This window comes from Capricornis sumatraensis, chromosome 19 (assembly GCF_032405125.1).
Source record: "Capricornis sumatraensis isolate serow.1 chromosome 19, serow.2, whole genome shotgun sequence".
In the NCBI taxonomy this organism is placed as follows: Eukaryota; Metazoa; Chordata; class Mammalia; order Artiodactyla; family Bovidae; genus Capricornis; species Capricornis sumatraensis.
This window is the reverse complement of record NC_091087.1, coordinates 26,280,765-26,307,186: the sequence shown is the minus strand read 5'-3', so window position 1 is coordinate 26,307,186 and position 26,422 is coordinate 26,280,765. Positions and strand designations below refer to the sequence as shown.

Below are 26,422 nucleotides of genomic sequence, written 5' to 3'. Positions count from 1 at the left end.
CTGAGCCACCAGGGAAACCCCAGAGAAAGTTTGGCAGTTTTTAAAATCATCACAATGAAGAAGATCTTTCAAAGGAAAACAGAAATCCCAGAAGCCAAAAGAAACGATCCAAAGATTTGACTATGCAAATATTAAGAAAAAAAATCTGCATGGCAAATACCACCATGGGCAAAGTCACAAAAACAAATGGCAGACTGAGAACAAATATTTGCAGCCCATACCACAAAGGGCTAATCTCCATCATACATAAAGGATCCATTACAGAACTAGGTTCCATTACCCCACCCAAAGATCTCTGGGCTAAAGTAATACAGAGAAAACTAACAGGAGTTAAAAAATATACTTTAAGTGATATTATAGGAGACAGAGGTGTCCCTTCCCCTCAGAAATAAAAGGATGCATGGTTAGACTACAGAAGGAAAACATTTATACATTCTAAAAGAAAAGGAAGAAAAAATATATTTTTTCAAAACAGGAGCCTGTCTAGGAGATTTGATAATTGAAAAAGGTATGATCATCAACTGTCTTCTAGATTGAGGAATTTATACCAAAGGTAACTACAATCACACGTTAAGAACTTGTTTCCACTGTTTTGTATTCTATTTGCAGATTTTTTTAAATGTTATAAGTACCATTGGTATAACCATTATTGGTATCACCAATAATTTGAAAATAAAAATCTTGCCCAAGTAAAAACAAAACAAAAATCATCTTTTCAGATGATTCTGAAGAAACCAATGACCACTGGAAGACTGGGCAGTGGCTACCAATAGAAGGTCAACAGGAAAGGAAATAAAAATAGTTCTTAGATGTAAAAAAAATGCACAGCCTCTTTGACAGGAGGAATACAAATTAAAACACACAGTGAGAAAACACTTTTTGACTCATCAGATTGGCAGTACTAATGGAACACTGAGCAGCTGAGACCTACACGGAGGAAGTTCTTCCTACATTCATATGGAAGAAGCTCTCGGTGGTATTTCATGAAGAAAAACCAAGTGTAGAAGCGTATATAGCGTACTACTAGTTGTGCAATAAGAGGAAAAGAAGTGTGTGTCTGTGTAACTGTTTTTGCATAAAATATGTCTGGATGAATTGAGCAAGTATTACTGACATATATACAGTACCGTGTGTAAGCAGAGAGCTAGAGGGGAGTGCCATAGAGCCCAGGGAATGCAGCTTGGTGTTTTCTGTGATGACCTAGAGGGGTGGGCATCAGGGGTTGGGAAGGAGGCACAAGAGGGAGGGGATATATGAATGCTTAGAGCTGATCCACATTGCTGTGCAGCAGAAACTATTACTAATATAACATTGTAAAGCAACTATGCTCCAATTTAAAAATAAATTTTAAAAATATGTCTGGAAAAACAGTCAAGAAACTGGAAACATCGGTTGAAGGTAACTGGATGATGTCTGTGGGAGTCTCTTCATGGGGATGTAACCTGTCTTTTAAAAACAAATATACGCTACCCAGGAGTTAACGATGTTTATGATGCGTGTGACTATTATAAATTTACCCTGATGAACCTCAGAGCCTACCGATGGCCAGGCAAACACTGAAGGACAGAGCGAGGTCATGGACGCTCCTGGGTGATGAGAGAACGACCGGGAAATGCAGACACTGCTTCTTGAGCAGAAATGTAAAAGGAAGGAAATGATGCAGCTGCCCTGGAGCTTTCTGTAAGAGGAACGCGGTTCCAAAAAGCTGAAAGAGGCCACTGTTGAGGGCTGTGGTTTAGCCCTGATGAAATGGCAGCTCTTTCCTATGACATGAGAACAGAAAAATATTTCCTCAGCTAGTCAACAACTCCACCCTTGTGAAAACTCACGGCAACTTAGGCACTGAACCTTCATTCTTGCCCGCGTGACAAGAGAGCATCACAAAACTGTACAGATAAGCATATTATAGAAAGTTCTGCTAAAGCAAAGCACATCTCTCTTTACACATGAAGGACAGATTCAAAAGACAGTGGCTGGCATCACTGCCTATCCTTATTATTAGCAAATGAACTACAAACGACTTTCAAAACTATGGAGGATGAAATGTATACTCACAGTCCCTTCATTTTATTTTCATATCAATTTGAAACAGAAGAAACCAAAAGTTAAAAAAAAATCTATATCCTCACAACCCTTACAGAACAAGAACTATTTCTATTTTTTTCATTTCCTTTCTACCTGTATCTGTTTGAAGAGTATTTATATAATTATAATATTGGTCTCTTGATATATAATTTTATTAATATCTTCTGCTTTCTTCACTTAATCCCTGTTTGTACATATAGTTATAACACTAAGTTTTGAATGGCTGCATACAGTTTTAATCTGTTTATTAGCTGTAGTTTAGGGAGCAAACATTTATCTTGTACCTTCTATGGGCATATTTACATAATACAATTTATCCTTCACAGCAACATTTATTATCAGGACCTCTCCTTGTAGTCCAGGAAACAGGGTCCAAAGATACAGTAGGCAGCAGACCTTGCATTTGAACTCTATGTCTCTTAACCTGATACCCCACGTTCTTAACCGTGCATTATAGTGCTTCTGCTTCCACTGGGGATGCCTTTTAAAAAACTATTTATTTATTTGGCTACGTCAGGTCTTAGTTGCAGTATGGCGGGGGTAGGGGGGTTGTCTTTGATCTTCATTGTCGCATGTGGGATCTAGTTCCCTGACCACTGGACAAAGATATCAGGCATCACCAGTGTTGCTTTATCCTGGAGACACTGTTCAAGGAGCTCTCTGCCCCCACACCCCTTTGAAAGGGCCTCCATCCTGTGAGGCCTCTTGGCCTCTTTCCTGCAGTAGGGATGCGATGGCTACTCTGCCTTCGTATACTTCCTTCTTTTGGTGGAGGTCAGCTTCTACTAACAGCTTCTATTAACCTAGTCAACCCTAAAGGAAATCAACCCTGAATATTCAGTGGAAGGACTGATGCTGAAGCTCCAATACTTTGGCTACCTGATACAAAGAGCCAACTCACTGGAAAAGACCTTGATGCTGGGAAAGACTGAGGGCAGGAAGAGAAGGGGGCGACAGAGGATGAGATGGTTGGATGGCATCACCGATTCAATGGATGTGAGTTTGAGCAAATTCCAGGAGACAGTTGAGGACAGGGTAGCTGGCGTCTGTAGTCCATCAGGTCAAAAAGAGTTGGATGCAATTTAGAGACTGAACAACAATAGCTTTGACTAGTTTCTTGCAAAAAAGTAAGTTGGGGAGAAAAAAAAAAACCTTTTGAGACCAACTCACCATATCTGAAAATGACTTAAAAAAAAAAAATTATTTGACTGTGCTGGGTCTTAGTTGCAGCGTGTGGGATCTAGTTTCCTGACCAGGGATTGAACCTGGGCCCTTTGCTTTGGCAGCACAGGGTCTTAGCCGCAGGACCACCAGGGAAGTCCCTGAAAATGTCTTATCTTCACCTTCACAGTAGGTTTAGTTTGGCAGGTATGGAAGTCTAAGTTAAAAGCCATTTTATTAACACCTCAGGAGTTTGAAGCCTCGATCCTCTGTCCTCTAGCTTCTGATCCGCCACTGAGAGCTGGCATCATGCTGATGCCTGGTCCTTACGTGCGTCCTGTTTCTTTTGTCGTTGCTCAGTCGCTCAGTCATTTCTGACTCTTTGTGACCCCATGGACTGCAGCACGCCAGGCTGCCCTGTCCTTCACTGTCTCCCAGAGTTTGTTCAAACTCATGTCCACTGAGTCGATGATGCCATCCAACCATCTCATTCTCTGTCGCCCCCTTCTCCTCCTGTCCTCAATCTTTCCCAGCATCAGAGTCTTTTCCAATGAGTGGGCTCTTTGAATCAGGAGGCCAAAGTATCTAATTCTTTACTCTCTGCAAATTTTGGGGATCTTGCTTTAGTGGTTCAAAATTTTACAAAGAACCTTGATTAGGTCTGTTTCTCTGAGCTAGAATTTTAGAGGTTCTTTCAATTAAGAGTTTTTAGGTCCTTCCCTGGCAGCTCAGATGGTAAAGCATCTGCCTACAATGCAGGTAGACCCAGGTTCGATCCCTGGGTCAGGAAGATTCCTCGGAGAAGGAAACGGCAACCCACTCCAGTATTCATGCCTGGAAAATCCCATGGATTTTGGGAGCCTGGTGGGCTACAACCATGGGGTCGCAAAGAGTCGGACACAACTGAGTGACTTCACTTCATACTTATAGGATATTGGGATATTTCTTTGATAATTTCTTCCCCTCCACTTTCTCTCGCCTCTTTCTGGAACTACTATTATTTGGATATTAGATTTCTTGGACTGATCCTCTAATATCTCTTCCACTTTCCATCTTTTGTCTTCTTATTCTACCTTCTGGGAGAGATCTTCCTTTAATCTTCCCTAATTCCTTTATTAATCTTCATTTGTGCTCCCAAAGCTCTTCCTGTTCCCTGATGTTGCAATTCTTCCTGCCACAAGGATGTACATTTTCTCTTCCCTCTGCGTATGCTCATTACAGGTTTTCTCAAGTTTACTTTGGTTCCTTCCCATTGTGTTTCCTCCCTAGCCTTTCATCTGCTTGCTTTATATCTTTGGCTTTCATGTTCAAGATTTTCTTCGAATGTCCAGGGACTCTTGGTTGTGTCTGCTCCTGTGGCAGGAAAACTGATGCCCAGCTATCTCTTTACTTAAGCAGGGCCTGTCAATCTGTGGGTGCCAGCTCCTTTGTTAGAGGACCCCCAGATAAAGGTCTTTTGGACTTATCTCTTGGGCAGGTCAGTTTCCCCAGAGGGCAGTCCTCCCAACTCCTTGGGGAACCTAGGCACGGCTGGGACTTTCTGTGGGCAGACGCTATGACCTGGCACCTCACTCCCGCTCTCAGTCTGCCAGTCTCCCAACAGGCAGAGGCAGGGTGCTCACTTGGTTGCGTGGGATAGGAGGAGATTGGGGGACTCTCCATCAGTCTTCGTGGTTTCAGACATATTTCACACCCCAACCTCAGAGGTGCCTCTAGTTCCTGAGCTTTCAAATCAGCCTGACTCTTGTGGAGTTCCCAGTCTGCAGGCTTGGGCTTCAGCTTTCTCTGCTTCTCTGACTTAGTGTCCACCACTGGTCTGTCTCCTTTCCACTCATCTGCCCCCATCCCACCTCCTAGTCTTTACGTTCTTAAAAATTCGTGCCGTGTTTTCCTTTGCTGTCATTTTAGTGGGGATTCGAGAAGAGGTGAAGGTAAATATGTGTTCAATCTGCCACTTTTAATCAAGCCTTTCAGCATTTCTCTTTGTTTATCTTATTTTTAAATATTTATTTGGCTGTGTTGGGTCTTAGTTGTGGCAGGTGGGACAGGTGGGCTCAGTTGCCCTGAGGCATGGGGGAATCTTAGTTCTCAGGCCAGGGATGGAACCCACGTCCCTTGCATTGAAAGGTAGACTCTTAATCACTGGACCACCAGGGAAGTTCTCTCTTTGTTTAAATGATTTCTTTGTGTTAGATTCATAGCAGTGAAATTAATATTTTTGCTCCTTTATTTGTGATCTGTGTATTCTTGTTTTCACTCAGTAAATATTTGTGGAGCACCTACTATGTGTTGGACACAATACTGGGCAGTCATGACACATGGCAGAGAGAAAACAACAAGAACCAGGTTGTCAGAGAGGGTCCAATCTCATTCCTGATAGCTCCGCAACTTTGCTCAAGTCAATTACCTTGTTGAGTTGCACTTACTTATGAGTTAAAAATTGGAGGACAGAGGTAGAGAATAACAACACTCACAGCAATATATGCTTATTGACTTCTTACACATGCTAAACAGACTATAAACCATTTCACATGCTGTTTCTCATACTGAACCTATGAGACAAGTGCTAGTTAACAAATGAGGAAACAGAGATTCAGCAAGGGGAAGTGGCCCAGCCAGGCGGGGGAAGAGCTGGCATGAGAACCCAGGTGGTCTTGCCACAGAGCTGGGCTCCAGAGCTCCATGAGCAATAGCTGTTAACTTCTCCCTCTGCCTGGCACCGCAGCACCCACCTTCCTGATCTTGGGGAAGACCTTCATCCAGTTTGGCTTTCTCCTCTAGCTTCCCAGGATTAACCTAGTGGCTCAGATGGTAAAGAATGTGCCTGCAATGTGGGAGACCCAGGCTCAGTACCTGGATGGGGAAGATCCCCTGACACAGGAAATGGCAACCCACTCCAGTATTCTTGCCTGGAGAATCCCATGGACAGAGGAGCCTGGTGGGCTGCAGTCCATGGGGTCGAAAAGAGTCGGAGACAACTCTTTTCACTTTTTAGCTTTCACTTGAAAGCTAAAAAGTGAAAGAGTGACTTTACTTTCACTTTTAGCTTCCTATTTCCCCCTTCCTCTCTCAGCTTTGGTTACCACACTTGTTTTGTTGTTGTTGTTTCTCCTGCAGTTTCTATGAACTGACTTCATTTCTGACTCTACTACTGAAAACTCAGCCTCGCGCTATGTGGCCTGTTCTAAATGGGAAGGAAACCCAAAACAGAGGAGATATATGTGTATGTATAGCTGACTCACCTTGCTGTGCACCAGAAACCAACACAACATTGTAAAGCACCTATGTTGTTCAGTCGCTAAATCCTGTACGACTCTTTTGGGACCCCATGGACTGTAGCCTGCTAGGCTCCTCTGCCCATGGGATTTCCCAGGCAAGGATACTGGAGTGGGTTGCCATTTCCTCTTCCAGGTCAATTCCAGACCCAGGAATTGAACCTGAATCTCCTGCATTGGCAGGCAGATTCTTTACTGCTGAGCCACCAGGGAAACCCAAAAGCAACTATACTCCAATTAAAAACAAACAAACAAAAAAAACCAACCCCAAAGAAAGAAAACTCATCCTCAAATCTCCCTGCTTCTTTCTGGCTGAGCCCCAAGGTCTTTGGTCAGCCCTCCCTTTTCCTGCCTTTTTGTGGCTTCTGACATGGTCTGCTTCAAAGTCTTCCTTCTCTGGCTTCTATGACACCTGGGGCTCCCGGTTCTCCTCAAGAACTGCCCATCTCTGGTTCATTCACTGGCTCTTCCTCCCACCCTCACCTGCCACACCCATCAGTCCTCAGCTCTCTCCCCATCTGCCTTTCTCTCCCCATCTGCCTTTCTCTCCCCATCTGCCTTTCTCTCCCCTGTTGATAGCTGCTCTGAACTTTGCATGCCTGGCCTTAAAGTGTTAGTTGCTTAGTCGTGTCCGACTCTTTAAGACCCCATGGAGTGTAGCCCGCCAAGTTTCTCTGTCCATGGGATTCTCCAGGCAAGAATACTGGAGTGGGTTGCCATTCCCTTCTCCAGAGGATCTTTCCAACCCAGAGATCGAACCCACATCTCCAGCACTGCAGGTGGACACTTAACCATCTGAACCACTTGGCCTTAAGCTCACACCTAAATTTCATTGCCCAGGCATGTCGCATAGACTGTCCCAAACTAAACGACCTTCCCTGAGAAAGCAGCTTCCCCATTGGACTCCTTTATTTCTGTCAATGGCTCTATTCTTCTCTCAACTGCTCAGTAATCTTGGCATTTTCTGTTACTCAGCCCTTCCCTCCAACCACTCAAGGCTATTCCATGATCTACCAGCACCTATTGATTCTACCTTGAAAGGCCTCTGGAGCTTGTCCCATCCTTCCCTTTGCTCCCTCCACTAGCGCTCATGGGATCAAGTACAAACACTTCCTTTCTGGGAATCTGAGACTCCTTTCTCCCCTGGTGACCTGGGGCTGTCTGCTGTAATCAGACAGCTCTCGTCACACTGGATCATGGCATAGGGATCCAGCAAGGAGCTTGCCAGGAAGCAGATATGGAGATAAGGCCAGTGACGGGGCCAAAGCACATTAGCAAACAAAATCCAGGGCACAGAGAACAAAGGGCAGAGACAGCAGCAGGTCCAAATGCTAAACAAAGAGCATCAAAGAAATGTTTGCGAATCGCAAGACAGATGGTCCAAGTCTAGCCAAATAAAGATCCTGGAACATGGGCAACAGGAGAAGAGAGGCTGTGGGGGCAGGGCAAAAGTGACAATGAGGAAACAGGCCAAGTCGGTGGCGCATCCATCATCTCCTTACACGGGCAGGCTGGCTGGAAGGCCAACAGGACCAAGGAACAAATGTGGGTGGGTGAAGAGCGTTGGCCTGGGGAGCAAAGGCAGTCTTCTACCGGAAGTACCTGCTTAAATGATGGATTTCACTGGCTCATGATCATGCCCACCGCTCTGTCTTCTTTCCAAACCAACTCGTGTTTCAGGATCCCACAAAACTTCATCCAACCCGCCACAGCACCATCTCCTTCTTCCTCTACACTCCTTAATCACTTATCTGAATTACTCATTCTGACCCTTAATCACCTGGGTTCCTACCAAAACGACCTATACGTGTCAGAGTGCACTGACTCTATGCAAAGCAGTGGCCATAGAGAATACCGAAAATGTTAAGATGGCTTCTGCCCTTAAGCCTCTCAGAACACAGCTGAGGGTGAAGAGAGATACACACAGGAAAAGATATCATTTATAGTCCTGCTGATAAGTAGGAGCCAAAGAGACAGAAGAAGGGTAAAGGTTAGAGAATGCTGGAAGAGCCAGGATGTGAGGAGGCCCTGAGAGATGAAGAGGATTTTGATAGACAGAGGAGACAGAAATACAAGCAGAAGGATTCTGCGTGTAAGGGAAGGGGTGAGTGTGGTGTGCACGCAAAAGAACAGACTGGAAGAGCATGTTATTCTATATTAATTGACTAACTTAAAAAATATATACATATATATATAAATCTTTGTGTATCCACTGAGAAGAAGAATTGTCCTTTATGGAAATACTAAGGAAGGAAAAGTCTGCATTGTTATGGCTTGGTGGATTTCAAGTTTAAAATATTCCCGGGTGGTCCAGTCATTAAGACTCAGCTCTTTCACTTCTGGGCACTAAGGTCCATCCCTGGTCAGGGAACTAAGATCCCACTTGCCTTGGAGCAACTAAGTCCAGGAGCTGCAACTACTTAAGCCCACACGCCCTACAGCCCGTGCTCCACAGCAGGAGAGGCCGGAGTGCCACAACTGGAGAGCAGCCCCTGCTCGCCACAGCTAGAGAAAGCCGACACAGCAACGAAGACCCAGGGCAGCCAAAAATAAATCAATCAATAAAACTGTTTTTAAAATCTTAAAAAAAAAAAAGGAATTACTGTCCAAGCTTTTGCTATCTGGCTGAAAATGCCAGTGTTGGAGAATTTGGTACCACCGTTCAACAAGGAAGTGGGGTTGGTTGGCAATGGCTTTAGTATCCAGTGCAAAAGATGGAAAACACACAACCTGCCACCTCTCATGGACCTCTCCCTTCCTGGGAGGGATCAACTGCTGACCTCCGGGTGAGAAGGTTTCCCAAATGCTCCGGCTTACAGACTCTTACCGGCCACGTCACAAGTTAAGCCGTCCAACTTGCACCCACGCAGACTGGGTCCTCACTCTATGATTAGAGACGGCACAGGGTGGAGACTTAGGCTGGTTCACAAGCTGCCAGGAGGGCTGACTCATTTCCGAGGCTCATGGGGACATGGTACCACTGGGAGTCACCTTGGGCAGAGGACGCACTCCCAGAAGGACATGGCCCTTGGGCGATGGCGCCGCTCAGTCTGGCAGACCGTCACTTGGGAGTGGTGACAGGGTTGCCATCTTATCCAACCATCTGAAACATCGATTAGTCAAGGACTACAGTTTTCTGTAGGAGTAAAAGCTTCACTTTCCAGAATTTCACAGAGGGATAGGTTTCCTTAAAAACCCTGGAAGATGGTTACCTTGAATTAATATTATACCACTTAGCAGATTCTGATCCTAAAACCCCGTCCCCCCAACAGACTCCATTTGCACAGAAGGCATCCTCGAGGTGGCTGAAGAGGACTGGGCTTCCAAAATTGGTTGCTTCACTTGCTGCTGCTTTGTATGAAGATGAAGTAAAATGGCAGTCAGTTCTTTACCCTCCACACCATTGAATGTTGATGAGGGCAGTTAGAGTTTAGAAACCATATTTATTAACCCTCCAGAGGAGGCTTCCCTGGAGGTGGCTCAGATAGTAAAGAAACTGCCTGCAATAAGGACACCCTGGTTCGATCCCTAACTTGAACCCTCTAGAACATGTTTTTAAGATTTTTTAAAGTCTTTATTTAATTTGTTACAATATTGCTTCTGTTTTATGTCTTGGTTTTTGGGCCACAAGGCATGTGGCATCTTAGCTCTCCAACCAGGGATCGAACCCACACCCCTTGCATTGGAAGGTGAAGTCTTAACCACTGGACCACCAGGGAAGTCCCTAGAACACACGTTCAAAATCAAGTTGCTGTCTTAATTATACTTTATTAATAAAGCGTACGTAGTATCGAGTGCACTGTCGCAGTGAGGGGAGCTGTGCCAGGGAACTGGCAGAGAAAAGGAATAGTTTGAGATCAAAATTCGTAAGCAATAAATTTACAGGATCAATAGAACAAGAAAAACTGACAAAAGTTGGCTACGCTTGGAAATTTCACAGTTTCTACAAAATGAAGCCTGTTCCTGCTCCTGATGTTGGACCTGTTTTCAGTCAACTATATATTGAGAAGGACCACAAAAGTGGATCTAATCCCAGGCAAATCCTATAGAGGAAATTAGGTTTAAAGTAGTTTAAATAAAATTAAGGCTGACTGATGGACAAAGATTGACCCTGGAGCCTAGTCTGGGAAAAAACTGAAAGAGAAAGTGACTTGGCAATGCAGCCAGCCTTGCACAAAGCAGAGGCCCACCAGCCCATCCAGATGTGCTGGGTCTGACACCATGTGATAGAATCAGCTGTAGCATGTGCTTCTTTTCCCTTTTTGAAGGCATGGTAGGGCCCCGAAGGATAAACTCAAGCATGATGAACAGGGGAACAGGTAGGTAATACATTCTTAGAAACTGAAAATGAATGCTTTTAGGGAGTGGATGGCACATAGATGTTCTTTCCATCTGAACCAAATCAAGAGTTTCAAATATTCTAGATTCTGAACCTTTTAGAGCTTTCAGCAATTCCTCCACGAAGGCACAGAGTCTCTAACAAGAGGCTACAACCTGTCCCGAGGTTAGAGGAAGGCAGACGAATCTCTCCACGGTCTCACAGTTTTCTCGTCTTAAGTCAACACAAGAGGCCTCGGAGGCGGCAGCACTTTCCTCCTGGTCTCTTGGATAACTGAGCTGCTAGGGCAGAGACAGTACAGGTGGGCAACATCCAAGGGTTAAATTACACCTGACCTCTGGCTAACTAAACACTTACCCCTAATCACACCCACTTACGAAAACCTCACTATCTGGTCACAGAAGACAGTGACAAACAGATAGTGACCGACGCATCCCTGTTTATCTGGTACTTTCCCAGGTTTTAGTGGGAAAGTTCCATACTCTGGGAACCCTATCAAGTCCCAGGAAAATCGGGATGTTTGGTCAGCCTAATGACAGGACAGTAACCCAGCTTTAGCAATTCAACTTTCTCACCTTGACAGCTTGGGTTTGAGCCACTGTCATCAAAAACACAAGCCATTTTAAGATGAAGGCCCCTGAAAAGGCGACCTCACGGGAGCTAACCACCAATTATCAGTCTCAACAGAGATGTTTTCTGAGTCTTTCATCTTTCAAGGACTCTCTTGCAATGTAAGTTTCTCAACAAATGTGCTCTGAAGGTCTGGTGCGTACATAATAAGCTCATCATAGCACGCCAGATCCACTTATCAATTGTTAATGGTTTACCACAAGCATCTAAGGAAATATTTGCACAGTTCTTAAAATGGGTAAAATCAGGTCAATAGAATTAAGGCTCCTGGCAATTAGGAGATTATCCTATAAAAAGGACAAAGCTTGAGTGTGCAGCCAAGAAGGAAAGGATCTAAATCTGATTTGGAATGTCTCTGTGAACAAGAAGGAATTAAGAATTTAAGTCCAAGATAATGAAATTCTTTTCATCTTTAACTCACTATAAATAAGCCATGCTGGCTCCGGAATTTCTACCCAGGAGGGGCCCAGGGATGGCAATGTGACCGGAAGGGAACGTGTGGAGCTGCTTTTGCATGATTTCCTTTAAGACTGAGAAAACACCAATTGTTCACATCCAAGATTCTTGTCCTAGCTTCCCCTGTGACACCACCACTAAGAAGAGACGGTAAAATAAAACGGAGGCAAGGCAGGAGATGGAAAGGGGAGTAGGAGTTTACACACTGAGTCCTTTGCTCTTTAGATCTGGAAAATAATTTCGTATATTGCAATATCAGACTGATCTGAATTTAGTGCTTTTCTGTTGAGTACTTGTAACTTTTTACTATGTCCTTGGTATACTAGGAGAGATATATATACACACACAGATATATACATGTGTGAATGGCTTCCTTGGTGGTTCAGTGGTAAAGAATCCATCTGAGAAAAAAAAAAAAAGAATCCATCTGACAATGCAGGATGCAGGTTCAATCCCTAGGTTGGGAAGATCCCCTGGAGTGGGAAATGGCAACCCACTCCAGTTCTTGCCTGGAGAATCCCATGGATGGCTACAGTCCACGTGGTCGAAAAAGAGTTGAACATGACTTATCAACTAAACAACAGCAACTATATATATATATAATATATATATATGGTATTTTTATGTATAGAAAAAGGCCTTTATTGGGGATAAATAAAAGAAAAGTGAGTATTACTGATAGAAAGGGAGTGTGAATGCCTGCATAGAGAAGGAACTGGTATTGCTTCTGAGAAGAAATAATTAAGCACAGGTGTGCAGAAACCAATAAAATTTTTTGTTTCTGTTTTCTGGCCATACCATGTGTCATATGGGATTTTAGTTCCTAGACCAGGGATGCAACCCATGCCCTGCAGGAAGAACAGAGTCTTAACTACTGGACTGCCAGGAAAGTCCCTAAAAATTTTTTTTCCCCACAATGAAATGGCTTTAAAATAAATGATCTTTTGAAAATACCTCCCAACAACAGAGCCTCAGAGAAGTAAATCTTCCGATGTTCATTAACCCAGACTAATGAATGACCACTGGCAGGAAACTAAAGGTAGGGGCTAATTACGGTGAGAACAACATTTCCATGGGATTCTTGTTTGGAGTCTACTCTCGTGAATGAGGAGAGAAATAGAAAAGAAAAAAAAAAAAACACAGAAGACGAACCCACTACAATCCATGGAAAGGTCACAGGGTTTCTGCTGTTGTTAGATGAGTGTCTGAAGCAGCTTCAAAGAGGAAGTGCTCAGAAAGGGCACCACTGGCAGAGATGAGTCAGCTAGTATTTTTGGCTTGGTGCTGGAATGGGTGTGACCCTCTACTCCAAGTTTCAGGTGTCTCTCAAACCCATGGAGAGTAATAAAATCCAGATTTTATTAATACAGGCAGCAGTGGGTTACAGAAGGAAGCTATTACCTTTTCTGCCTCTGGGGAAGAAAGGACCCACAAGCATATGGTTGATTATTTGACCTCCCTGTGTCCCTTCACTGGACTGTGCAGGGCTTCACAGATGCCTCTTGCATCTCATAAAAACACCTTGGTCATCTGTTTTTAGGCTTGTCTACTAGCTAAGTGCTCCATCACAGTCTTCTTAGGAGCCTTCATCTTCAGCTCTACCACGATCCATACTGACGAGCCCACTAATGAGTGAAAAAGTAGAAGCCTGGATTCTCAGAGGGAATGTATGCATTTTAATAACAGCTTACAGAGACAGGGCGCCTGCTTCCTGTCTTCACTTTCTAAACCAGGGCTGGTGATGGGAACTACAAGGCGAGGGCGGAGGCTGCAAACCGCCTTTCTGGATATACCTGGGTGTGCCCTGACTTAAGACCAAACAACCAATCCATCCTCTTTCAGAGACAGCACAGTGACTTCCTAATAAGCAAAACTTGGTCAGAGCTGAGAAAGTGTTAGTCACTTAGTCGTGCCCAACTCTGCAACCCCATGGACTGCAGCCCACCAGGTTCCTCTGTCCAGGGGATTTTCCAGGCTAGGATACTGGAGCGGGTTGCCACTTCCTTCTCCAGGGGATCTGCCCAACCCAGGGACTGAACCTGGGTCTCCTGCACTGCAGGCAGATTCTTTACTGACTGAACTACGAGAGAAGCCCTAAGCTCGGAGCTGAAGGTACACCTGATTCCCTGAAGCGCCCCTGAGCAGCACTGATTACTTAAGCTGGAGTGGGAAACCAAACCAAACCAAAATGGGAACATCCCTCAACTACACCTGTCTATGGAAAACAAGTGGCAAGGTCAACAAGCAGCATTATATTTAAGACTTGGAATGGCTTGGAATCCTGTTCTGTCTGGTCAAGAATATGGATCCTGATTTGGGGTACATATATTCCACTGGTAAAGAAAAGAGACAGGTACGAACCTCTACAGAACAAGACTGTTGTTGTTTATCACTAAGTCATGTCCAACCCATTGCCCATTTCTTTTTCGACCCCATGGACCGTAGCCCACCAGGCTCCTCTGTCCATGGGATTCTCCAGGCAAGAATACTGGAGTGGGTTGCCATTCCCTTCTCCAGGGGATCTTCCTCTACCCATGGATCAAACTCACATCTCCTGCATTGGCAGGCAGATTCTTTCCCTCTGAGCCACCAGGGAAGCCCTACAGAAAAAGACGAAATATGCTGAATGGACACAGAAGCTACATGCTGGGGAAACTCGGGCAGGAAGAAGCAAAGGAGGTGTCTGGAGTGTACTCTCTCCTCATTCACGAGAGTAGACTCCAAACAAGAATCCCATGGAAAAGTTGTTCTCATTCTGACTGAAGAGGAGCTGGGGGTAGTCAGGCAAAGTTTCTCAGAATAGAAGCTATTTAAGTTTTTTCTTTTTTTCTGACATACTCAAAAAATAAAAATGTATTTATTTGGTTGCACCAGTTCTTAGTTGCAGCGTGTGGGATCTAGTTCCCCAAACAGGGAATTTGGCCCCCTGAATTTGGAGCTCAGAGTCTTAGCCACTGGACCACCAGGGAAGTCATGCTAGTTAAGTTTTTCTTGCAGGGTAAGAAGGCATCTTGGTGGAGAGAAAGAAGAGATTTGGGGGAGCCAGGGACGAGTGCCTAAGGGGCAGGCACTTAATGGGCAATGCAAAATGCCATGGGTGGTGAGGCTGGGATAGGCTAGGGTCACAGTGTTGCACTCTGGGTGCTGGCCTGCTTAAAGAACCCAACTCAAGTGGTAGAGTGACAAAGTGGGTCAGAGGCAAGAGGTGACTTGGGACATTCCTGTAAAGCACAGGGGAGTGGCAGTTACCTAGGTAAATATATATGCAAAAGGCCCTGAGCTGTATACTTAGGGTTTGTGTATTTTACTATACGTAAATGATAGCTCAACAAAGTCCTTAAAAAAGCAAAGGTCCAAGGGGTCCAGCGTCCCCTTGTCCTAGAGCAAAGGGGGTGAGAATGGTTAGGAGTGGGCAGATACACAAGAAAACCCTTCTCTTTGGGTTCCTGTCCTTACCTGGTCGCTAGGGCTCCCAACCCAGGGTCCTTCTAAGAAACTCTTTCAATGCTTGGTGATGACGCAGTGGTCCCAGACTCAGAGGATGTTGGTGTTGAAAGGGTACCGCAGGAGAACGGCCAGTTTCATTTTACTCATTTATTTTTACTTATCTTTTTGGCTTAACTAACAGAAATTATTTCTCACAATTTTAGATGATGAAAGACCAGGATCAAGGTGTCAGCCAATTTGATTCCTGGTGAGAGCGCCTTTCCTGGCCTATGGAAGGCCGCATTCTTGCTGTGTCTTTATATGATACGGACAGACCACTGGTGCTCTTCCTTTTCCTATAAGGGCACTAATCTTATCATAAAAGTCCCACCCATACAACCTTATCTAGACCATATTGTCTCCAAATATGATCATATAAGGAGTTAGGTCCTCAATATATGAATTTTGGGGGGACACAATTCAGTCCATAGCACAACTCATTTTCCAAGCCACACTGGGATGCTTCAATCCGAGTTAGGATGGGAGAAAGGGCAGGAAACACAGCTAGAATGATGGGGTCAATTGGCCCTGTTTTTTCTCATGCATTACAATTAAAGAACTACCATCAGAAACATTCAGCCTTTTCTTCACAGCTTAAAACTAGAGATATATGTAAAGCAGAACTCTAGAATGTTTATCTCTTCACACCCTCTGTGACTTCTAGTCATTGAGTCATTCACCCCAACAAAGAGCTGGGGCATTAGAAGTCTATGTAGTGTGTGCCACATGTATAAATTTTAAAAAAATTGATGCTTTCTTGGATAGTACTGTCTGGTCATACCTTCATGATGAGAAGGGGCTTTGTAAGACTGCTTCATTTCACACACAAGGAAACCAAGGACCAGAGGGCCTGTCACGTGGTCCAGGGGTCCACCTTGTTTAGAAGAAGATCTCAGTTTGCATCCTAATCCACATTTCAGATGAAGGCTTTTTCTCTGCACCACTGTGGCCAATAGCCATTAGGAAACTTGAACAGTTGACAGAATTCTGAAGCTGCTAAAAATCAAATGTTAGAAGATATGTAGTAGTGTGGATAAATGTCCATGGCATACTGTTTTGTTTTTTGTTTGTTTTTAAATTTTTGGGCCGCGCCATGTGGCCTATGGAATCTAAGTTCTCCTGCCGGGGATCGAACCCTCGGCTCCTGTGTTGGAAGGGCAGATTCTTAACCACTGGACCGCCAGAGAAGTCCCCATGGTATGCTAAGTGTTAAAGCAGGTTACCAAATGCTACATATGCCCCTGATTTTGTTGGGGGAAATGATCTGCAGCAGCAGAAACCCAGCAGGCGTGATGACCAACGGAGTAGTGATGTATATCCCCAAGGAGGAGACTCACAGATGATTTTTGTGTTTCACCTTATTCTCTGTTTAAAAAAAAACAAACATGCTTTAAATTTTTGATTTGAGAAAAAAATGGAGATCTGTATCACCATCTAAATTTTCTCATAATCCTGATTCGAGCTTTTTAGTCTGCCTGTTTCACTGAAATCGAACACTTTTTGAGAACAAAAATTGAACCACTAGGTAAATATTGACCTGTTGCTAAGTGAACAAGAAACTTATCACCTCACCTTAGAAAAGTTTCCCTCGAGACATTGAAAAATTCATTTCTGATGTATCTTTGGGTAGGTGATCTCAAGATAGACTTAAAAACTGACTGTAATGCTGAAAAGAGGGGGGAAAAAAATCCCTGTTCTCCTAACATGTTTTCACTGTTCACCTTTCACCGACTTTTTTTTTTCCTGTACCAGAACATCAAAAGGCTATGTCCGTGATTTCACACGTAAGTCATGATTAACTGGCTGCTTTCCGTCAGGGTTACTGAATAACCCCATCAGCTTGTTTTAAATCAGTTAAGTGAAATTTTTAGCCGAGACAGTTGTTTGTGAAGGCCGTAGACAGGCTTCCTGTAGGAAAAAAAAATCTTCAAAGTCCTGGGAGAAGCACTTTTACCCATAACAGATAAGCTTCCTGAGCTCGGCTTCAAATACACGGAAGGCTGTTGCCAGAAAGGCCACACAGAGAAAAAACATCAAGGCCACCAGCTTCCGACAATGATTAAAATAGCAAGAGGGTCATGCAGAAATCGGAAGGCCACTCCAGGGCTAGCCCAGCTAAAGACTTTTGTCTCAGACTGGCCCCTTACTGCTCTCTGCTTCCCGTCCCTCGCCTGCACCCCGAGAAAGGTCACTGTTCCCCCTCCCTGTGGACAAGAAAGGAGCCAGCTCTGGGGTCACAGACTGGGGCCCAGGCTCCCCCTCTACTGCTCCTCATCTCCCCATCCTTAAAACGAGAGGAAAACAAGTCCAATCTTGAAGTTCGATAGGTTCATCAAGAAAGTGTACAGGAAGAAGAAAAAGCAAAGAGAAACTGTTGGACTTATGTCTCCAGGCTGTATTTCAAAGGAAACCAAGAAACCAGGTTAGGAAAAACCTTGCCAAAAATCAGTTTGTTTTTTTTTTAATGCTTTGAACAATTAGTGTGAAATCAAACCTAGGAGACTCAGGAGACTCGGATTTGATCCCTGGCTCGAGAAGATCCCCTGGAGTAGGAAATGGCTACCCACTCCAGTGCTCTTGCCTCATGGACAGAGGAGCCTGGTGGGCTAGAGTCCATGGGGTTTTAAAAGCGTCAGACACGACTGAGCGACTGACTAGCTGAAACTTTACGTGATGTTTTCCAAAGAGCCTAGAGGGGAGAAGCTTTCCCAGGGCTTCCTCTAATTACTCAGGAACTGATGCTGGGTGGAAATTTGTACTCATCAGCCTATAATCTCGTAGGGCTTTTAACACCTTGGTTTTTCAAAAGCTCTCTACAAACAGAGACCCAGGAACTGGATCCAGCTGCATCCCACCCCATCTGAAAGTAGGGGGTGCAAATGTTCCTTGCCAGTTCAGATGAGTGAATTATCTAAATTAAACATGGAAGAAAAACGCTGGATGATTTTGAAAACACACCAATGCTGTGCACACTCCTCAGAGAGGAGAGTTTCCATGGCAAACACTGCTTACTAAGAACACCACGCCCTTGATCATAGTTGTGGAGCCCACTATGACGTGGAATCCCCTCAGCAGGGACGGGTCCAAGTTCACCGCGATTTATATTGTACATGGCAGGTCACAAGTGTTAGGCAATATAACTGAGCTATAAGTCTCTTTCAACTTGATTACAGCTTTTTAAGGTCACGGCATTACGACTAACAAGCAAACTGTACACAGACACCCAAAATACCCATAGCCCACAGCTCTTTACTCTTGGCTGTGGAAATGAACTAGACTACCGAAGGGGACAAAGCAAGAGCCCAGACTCTCAGGTGTCTCTGCTGCCCATCTGCTCTTTGAAGAGAATCATTCAGGAACGTCCCTGGTGGTCCAGTGGCTAAGACTCCGTGCTCCCAATACAGAGGGCCCAGGTTTGATTCCTGGTCAGGGAACTAGATTCCACGTGCCTCAATGAAGATCCTGTCAAATCCGTCTCCTGGAAATAAATAGCATGTGTGGTGTAGAACAGAGATTCTGTCTCTTTCACAACTACTGTTTCACTTCTGTCAGAAGCTGTGCTCACCCCTGTCACCTCCAAAACACAGAGCTGGGGCTTCTTCAGGGAAATCTGGTTCACTTGGAATGAAAAGACGCTTACTCCTTGGAAGGAAAGTTATGACCAACCTAGACAGCATATTAAAAAGCAGAAACATTACTTTGTCAATAAAGGTCCATCTAGTCAAGGTTATGGTTTTTCCAGTGGTCATGTATGGATGTGAGAGTTGGACTATAAAGAAAGCTGAACACCGAAGAATTGATGCTTTTGAACTGTGGTGTTGGAGAAGACTCTTGAGAATCCCTTGGACTGCAAGGAGATCCAACCAGTCTATCCTAAAGGAGATCAGTCCTGGGTGTTCATTGGAAGGACTGATGTTGAAGCTGAAACTCCAATACTTTGGCCACCTGATGCAAAGAGCTGACTCATTGGAAAAGACCCTGATGCTGGGAAAGATAGAGAGCAGGAGGAGAAGGGGACGACAGAGGATGAGATGGTTGGATGGCATCACCGACTCAATGGACATGGGTTTGGGTGGACTCCGGGAGTTGGTGATGGACAGGGAGGCCTGGAGTGCTGCAGTTCATGGGGTCGTAAAGAGTCGGACACGACTGAGAGACTGAACTGAACTGAACTGGAATGAAAACCTTCTCTTAGAGTGGATTCTCTTAGCTAATGTATATTTTTCAATAGGGTAGACCAAAGGTACCCAAGAAACCTATGCTTTTTTTTTCTCATTAATTATTTGGGGTCAGGAAGACTTCCATCTTAGAACTGGCCTCAGGTGGTAAAGAATCTGCCTGTAATGCAGGAGACCCGGGTTCGATTTCTGGGTTGGGAAGATCCCCTGGAGAAGGAAGGGGCAACACACTCCAGTATTCTTGCCTGGAAAATTCCACAGACAGAGGACCCTAGTGGGCTACAGTCAATGGGGTCACACAGAGTCGGACATGACTGAGTCCGCACACACGCAAAATACTGTCCAAGTTTTCTGCATCCACCTAAAAACGACAACAGTTTTCTGCAAAGTCCTTGACATGGTTGATGACACCACACTGTGGAAGAAAGGATGACTTCGGGCAACAAAGATCTGAGTCGTCCCCTACCCACCAGGATTCAAGCGCCAGACTCCTACAGAGATGGTGGCTATTTTACCATCAGTGACACTACTTCACATAGATGCCTTGAGGACCCATGGGGAGAAGGTTCTTCTTTGAACAGTGTAATGACAGACAGATCAGCAGGCAGGGGTACAGGTGGGTTTGAGGGCTACTCACTCTTTGGTCAGGAGAGGACAGGACTTGAGCAGGAAGCGCGAGAGCCCCGAGTCCTGGAAGTAGAGGTCGGGCGGAGCTGTGGGGCTCTTCAGGTTCAAACACCGGACAATCACGTACAGCACGGCAGCCACCGCGGCCAGCTTCACCCCGTCAAATACAGCCGGGAGCTCGGAGGTCTCCATCATGGCGTTCATCTTGATCTGGGGAGCAGGGGCACAGGTGGGTTTAGAAGCATGTGTAGAGGGAAGACCTCACCACACAGAGACAAAGTCAGTGGGGGAACGGCGACAATCCAGAAGGGCCCACAGAACCCACCCTGACTGACTCCTATCAGTGCCCTTATAGCCGCTAATGAACTGGCAACAACCCAGGTCACAAAAATCCTGAGCACTGATAAACTGGGCTGGATGTTGGCTTTCAAACTGTGGTGCCAAAGAAGACTCTTGAGAGTTCCGTGGACTACAAGGAAATCAAACCAGTCAATCCTAAAGGAAATCAACCCTGAATGTTCATTGGAAGGACTGATGCTAAAGCTGAAGCTCCAATTCTTTGGCTGACTCACTGAAAAAGACCCTGATGCTGGGAAAGATTGAGGGCAGGAGGAGAAGGGGGTGACAGAGGATGAAATGGTTGGATGGTGTCACAGACTCAATGGACATGAGTTTGAGCAAACTCTGGGAGATAGTGAAGGATAGGGAAGCCTGGGTTCTGCAGTCCATGGGGTCGCAAAGAGTCAGACACAACTTAGCAACTGAAAACAACAAATGAACATTTATTTCTGAGATGGGCAAACTGGAAAATCCTGAGAATAGCGTCCTGCTGAGTGTAGGAGAGGACTTCCCTGGTGGCCCAGTGGTTAGGAATCCACCTTCCAACATAGGCAGTGCAGGTCTGACCTCCCTGGTCTAGGAACTAGGATCCCACATGCAGTGTGGCAGGACCAAAAGTTTAAAAAAGAAATAAATAAAACCTGATGAGAGCAGGAGAAAGAAGTCCAGCTGGAAAGGCACAAGAGGGACCAGGAGACTAGCTCTGATTTCTGTTACCAGGCAGCTTTGACTTTCCTCAGACTTCACCTGCACCTGGTGCCCCGGCCGTGCATCAGGTGTCGTGTTTACAGCCTTGGACAGATGTGAGATGGGACTGCGTGGCCACCAGGTGTGGCTGTCATGCCTGTGGGCCCCACCTTTGTTTTCAGAGCAGGAAGAACCTGATTCAGCCACCTGCTCCCTTGAAGGCAGTCCTGGCGCTGGAGTCAAGTTCAGACTAAGCTGAGCTCCCAGAGGTCTTTACTCCTGGGAGGCGCAGGCGGTATGAAATAGAACTCGGTCACCTTTTCCCCCTACTGAAGGCAACTGCCTACAGTCATTAGTCTCCAAAACTGGGCTAAAAGTGGACCACCATTCAACTGCTAGACCAAAATTAAAAACTGGAGTATGGAAAATATACACTCATATCTAGTTTTTCATCTTTCCAGGTAGCTTTATCTTATACACAAAACACATACACACACACTCACATATATCCCTCCAAACTTTAAAAAAAACAAACATCAACAACAATAACAAAAATCCAGTCTTTTCCTCGCTGCACTGCAGGAAATCAGAACATCAGCTGTTACCTTCAAAATCAGGGAAAACCACAAGCTAACAAAAAGAAGAAAATGGTAACTCCTGGCAGCCAAGGTCGCTATGGCAACAGCTTCCCCTGGAATGGTTTCAAGTAGCCTCTGCTGAAAACACCAGGACAAGCCCAGTGGCCAGCAGTACAGAGAAAAGAGGCAGGACGAAACGATCTCTCAAAAATGCGTTTGGGGCAGAACCAAACGAACTCATCTGAGACCCATGGTCAGGCCAGAGAGGTCTTGGAAGCCCTTTGCTAAAATGAAGGCGATTGTGGCAAATACAGGGCAGACCATCTCTGGCAGGGGCTTCCAACTGAGTGAGGAAAGGCAATCAAAGATCCCACAAATATCTTATGATATCACTCATATGTGGGATCTAATTTTTTAAAAGAAACAGATAAACTTATTTACAAAACAGAAGCAGACTTACAGATACTGAAAACAAACTGATGGTTACCAAAGGGGAAATGTGAGTGGGGGAGGGATAAATCAGGAACTTGGGATACACACACACACACACACACACACACACACACACACACACACACTACTATATATAAGATAACCAACAAGGATCTACTTTATAGCTCAGGGAACACGACTCAACATTCTGTGACAACCTATATGAGAAAAGAATCTAAAAAATAATGAATGTATGTATATGTATAATGGAATCACTTTGCTGTACACGGGAAACCAACACAATGCTGTAAATCAACTATAGTCCAGTTGGAAAAAAAAAAAAAAAAGAACCCAGTTCCTTAACTCACCATCAGGGCAAGAAAATAATTTTTTTTAATTTATTTGGCATGGTTTAGAATCAAGGCTGAACCTCAGAATATACTTTTCAGCTGCATCAACCTTTGACCTTTTATGAGCTGACGGTTTCCTTAAAACTTAACTTCTGGGGTCATGTCTCTCAAAGGCTGTTCCCCAAACCTTTAAAACAAGGATTCTTTTAACTTGGGATCCGTAGGTCCCCTATGGGTTTCTGGGAACTTCCTGAAATTATGTGTGAAAGTGTGTGTGTTTGTACAGTTTTCTGGGAAGAGGGCTTGCAGATATGATCAGATTCTCCAGGAGGCCTGTGACCTAAGCAAGCACACAGCACCACACTCAAAGATGCTCTAGTGGTCCCACCTGTGTCCTTGTCCTCATATGTCCAAAACCCGGCCACCTGCCAGTTGAACCAACTCGAAACAAATATCCAAGATGACACAGCTTGCTATTTACTGAAGTACAGTTGATTGAAATAGTGTTGTCTTAATTTTCATAGAGACTTTTAAGTGTAGTGATTAGGGGGCTGAAACCAAAACCTAGGAGGATTTCTAGTTTTTCTGGCAGGATGCTGGTGATATGAAACTGAAATAGACATCCTCCTTGTCCTCTTAATTGCAAAGAAAGGAGAAGGCGCACTGAGTGGCTTGACCAGTTTTCTGGCTGATCTAGAGTAGACACATTGAATTAAAAACATAAAATAAGTCCCTCCACCCCCACTTTCACTCACCACTTATGAATGTTGGGAAGGTAGGGAGAAGAAGCAAAAATAAGAGTTTCGCCAATACGTACCTACGTCACCAGTTCTTCTCTGCTGCGAATACAAATTGATCTTGAAGAAGAGTTGAACAGCTGGGCTGGTCAGGTCAGATGTCTTATTCGATTTAACCTAAAAGCTGAAAAGATTGGATAGTGACATTTTACAGGTTGAGAAAGAAGCAATTTAATTGAAATATAAGCATAGTCTAAGTTTTTTGCATTTAAATTCGTTAGAAAAAAAAACCCAAAACGATTTCTTTAATTAACATATGTGACGCACTCTTGGCCAGACCTGCTGGGGGAAATCTTGGTGAACCCACAGACCGGCGGGCTCTGTGGTTTCCAGGACGAGTTATCTGCTGCGTTCACAACTCTGGCTAATGTAAACTCATGCTGCTTTTGTCCTTTATCTCATAACATCATTTCCAGAGATACCCAACGACGACAAGGATCATCTCTGTGTGACTGATGAAATAACTTAGCCGGGTTTAGGTCGAGATAGCAGGCAGCTGACTTGTTTCATCTCTTCCAAATATACAGAAATGACAGAAAAAATAGGAGCTGAGAAAAGTAAAAGGGCACAGATGGGCTCAAAAATGCAGTTCCAGAAATGGAACAGAACTGAAAGTAATGAGTGGGGAGCCATAGCACCTGCCAGATCTGGGGCTTACTGCGGGCTGGAGGCTGGCTGTGCTGGGCCATTCAGGGCTGAAAGCGCTCACTGTGAGATGGGGAACCAGAGCTGGGCCCTCTGGGCTAAAGACCCATGGCTTCCAAAGCAGCAGAGGAAACAAAAAGAGAAACGGGGAGGGGGAGAGACAGCAGTGTTTACAGAGCTCCCCTTATATTTCATGTAAAACGCGTCCTGATGCTTTTAAGAGTACCTCTGAGGTAGGTACTATTATTATTCCATTTTACAGATGAGAGGACTCTTGAGAGTCCCTTGGACTGCAAGGAGATCCAATCAGTCAATCCTAAAGGAAATCAACCCTGAATATTCATTGGAAGACTGATGCTGAAGCTGAAGCTCCAATACTTTGGCCACCTGATGGGAAGAGCTGACTCACTGGAAAAGACCCTGATGCTGGGAAAGACTGAAGGCAGGAGGAGAAGGGGGCAACAGAGGAGGAGATGGTTGGGTGGCTTCACCGACTCAATGGACATGAGTTTGAGCAAGCTCTGGGAGATGGTAAAAGACAGGGAAGCCTGGCGTGCCACAGTCCATGAGGTTACAGAGTCGGACATGACTGAGCGACTGAACAACGACAACCGATGAGGAAACTGAGCCATGGAAAACTTGAGTGACTTGCTCAAGGTCACACAGGTAGCAGGTAGAGAAACTAAGATACATATCAGGCTTCAAAGAGCGTGTTTTCAACCACCACGCTGTGCTACTTGAAAAGAGGAAAAGTAAAAAAAAGAGAAACAAGAACGAAAGTGGATGGTAGAGGAAAACACAAATGAGACACTAAGCTTGCAAAAAATCATGAAGCTGTAACATAGTAGAGCTGGGATTCAAGCCCAGTTTTTTTCTGATTCCATCAAACCGAAATGATTTAAAAAGAAAATGAAAGCCAGTTGGAGGGGAGATTCAATTAACCTTCACAGTAGCCTTGCTCAAATTCAAATATTTATTATTTTTTCCTATTCTGAGACAAATTAGACACAGAGGACCAGGCTTTGTTGGGGGGGCAGGGGCAGGGTACTAAGGAGCATGTCTCCAGCCACATCACAAGCCACCTGACCTTTCCAGGGCTTGGCTGTCCACTAAAAAACAAGGGATGTGCCAGATCAGAGACCTTAAACTGGCAACCCATGGGATGGCACTGCATTTGGTTGGCATGTTTTTTTAATTGAATTTATTAGCTGCTAAGTTGGTCCCATCACTTCATGGGAAATAGATGGGGAAACAGTGGAAGCAGTGTCATACTTTATTTTGGGGGGCTCTAAAATCACTGCAGATGGTGACTGCAGCCATGAAATTAAAAGACGCTTACTCCTTGGAAGAAAAGTTATGACCAACCCAGATAGCATATTCAAAAGCAGAAACATTACTTTGCCAACAAAGGTCCGTCTAGTCAAGGCTATGGTTTTTCCAGTGGTCATGTATGGATGTGAGAGTTGGACTGTGAAGAAGGCAGAACACTGAAGAATTGGTGCTTCTGAACTGTGGTGCTGGAGAAGACTCTTGAGAGTCCCTTGGACTGCAAGGAGATCCAATCAGTCCATCCTAAAGGAGATCAGCCCTGGGTGTTCTTTGGAAGGAATGATGCTAAAGTTGAAACTCCAGTACTTTGGCCACCTCATGCAAAGAGTTGACTCATTGGAAAAGACTCTGATGCTAGGAGGGATTGGGGGCAGGAGGAGAAGGGTACAACAGAGGATGAGATGGCTGGATGGCATCACAGACTCGGTGGATGTGAGTTTGAGTGAACTTTGGGAGTTGGTGATGGACAGGGAGGCCTGGCGTGCTGCGATTCATGGGGTCACTAAGAGTCGGATACGACTAAGCGACTGAACTGAACTGAACAAAGTTATAAACACCATGAGTTTGCAGATAAAAATCTGAATCTCTGGTTTCTCTTGAGAAGAAAAAAAAAAATCCAAAGGTTTGGGAAACTGATGCAGCATTCTCACATGGCAGCAATGAGTGGAGTTGAGTGGGGCTGACCCTCTAGACAGAGTGTGCTCTCTCCAGGTGGCCACCGTTCCCACATGGTCCTCAACAATGATCTTTGACCTCCTTAATCACTGATGGTACCTGAATGGTTGCTATAGGCATCCGAATATGCAACCCTTGAGGAAAGGGTTGTTGTTGTTTAGTAACTGAGTCATGTCCAGTTCTTTGCGATGCTAAGGACTGTAGCCCTCACCAGGCTCCTCTGTCCATGGGATTCTCTAGGCAAGAATATTGGAGTAGGTTGCCATTTCCTTCTCCAGGAGATCTTCCTCATCCAAGGATTAAACTCTCATTTCTTGCACTAGCAGGCAGATTCTTTATCATTGAGCCACCAG

The 26,422-nt window shown here is 44.8% G+C and overlaps 1 protein-coding gene across 1 annotated transcript in view; it reads right to left on the bottom strand.

Annotated features, from left to right (window-relative positions):
• Positions 1-26,422, bottom strand: part of ABHD2 (abhydrolase domain containing 2, acylglycerol lipase) — a 108,301-nt gene that overhangs the window by 56,323 nt on the left and 25,556 nt on the right. The window contains exons 2-3 of the mRNA XM_068991145.1: positions 23,441-23,544; positions 20,248-20,447 (exon numbers count right to left, since the gene is read on the bottom strand). Coding sequence (XP_068847246.1) covers positions 20,248-20,441 — 194 coding nt within the window. The 5' untranslated portion in view covers positions 20,442-20,447; positions 23,441-23,544. The remainder of the gene's footprint in view (positions 1-20,247; positions 20,448-23,440; positions 23,545-26,422) is intronic.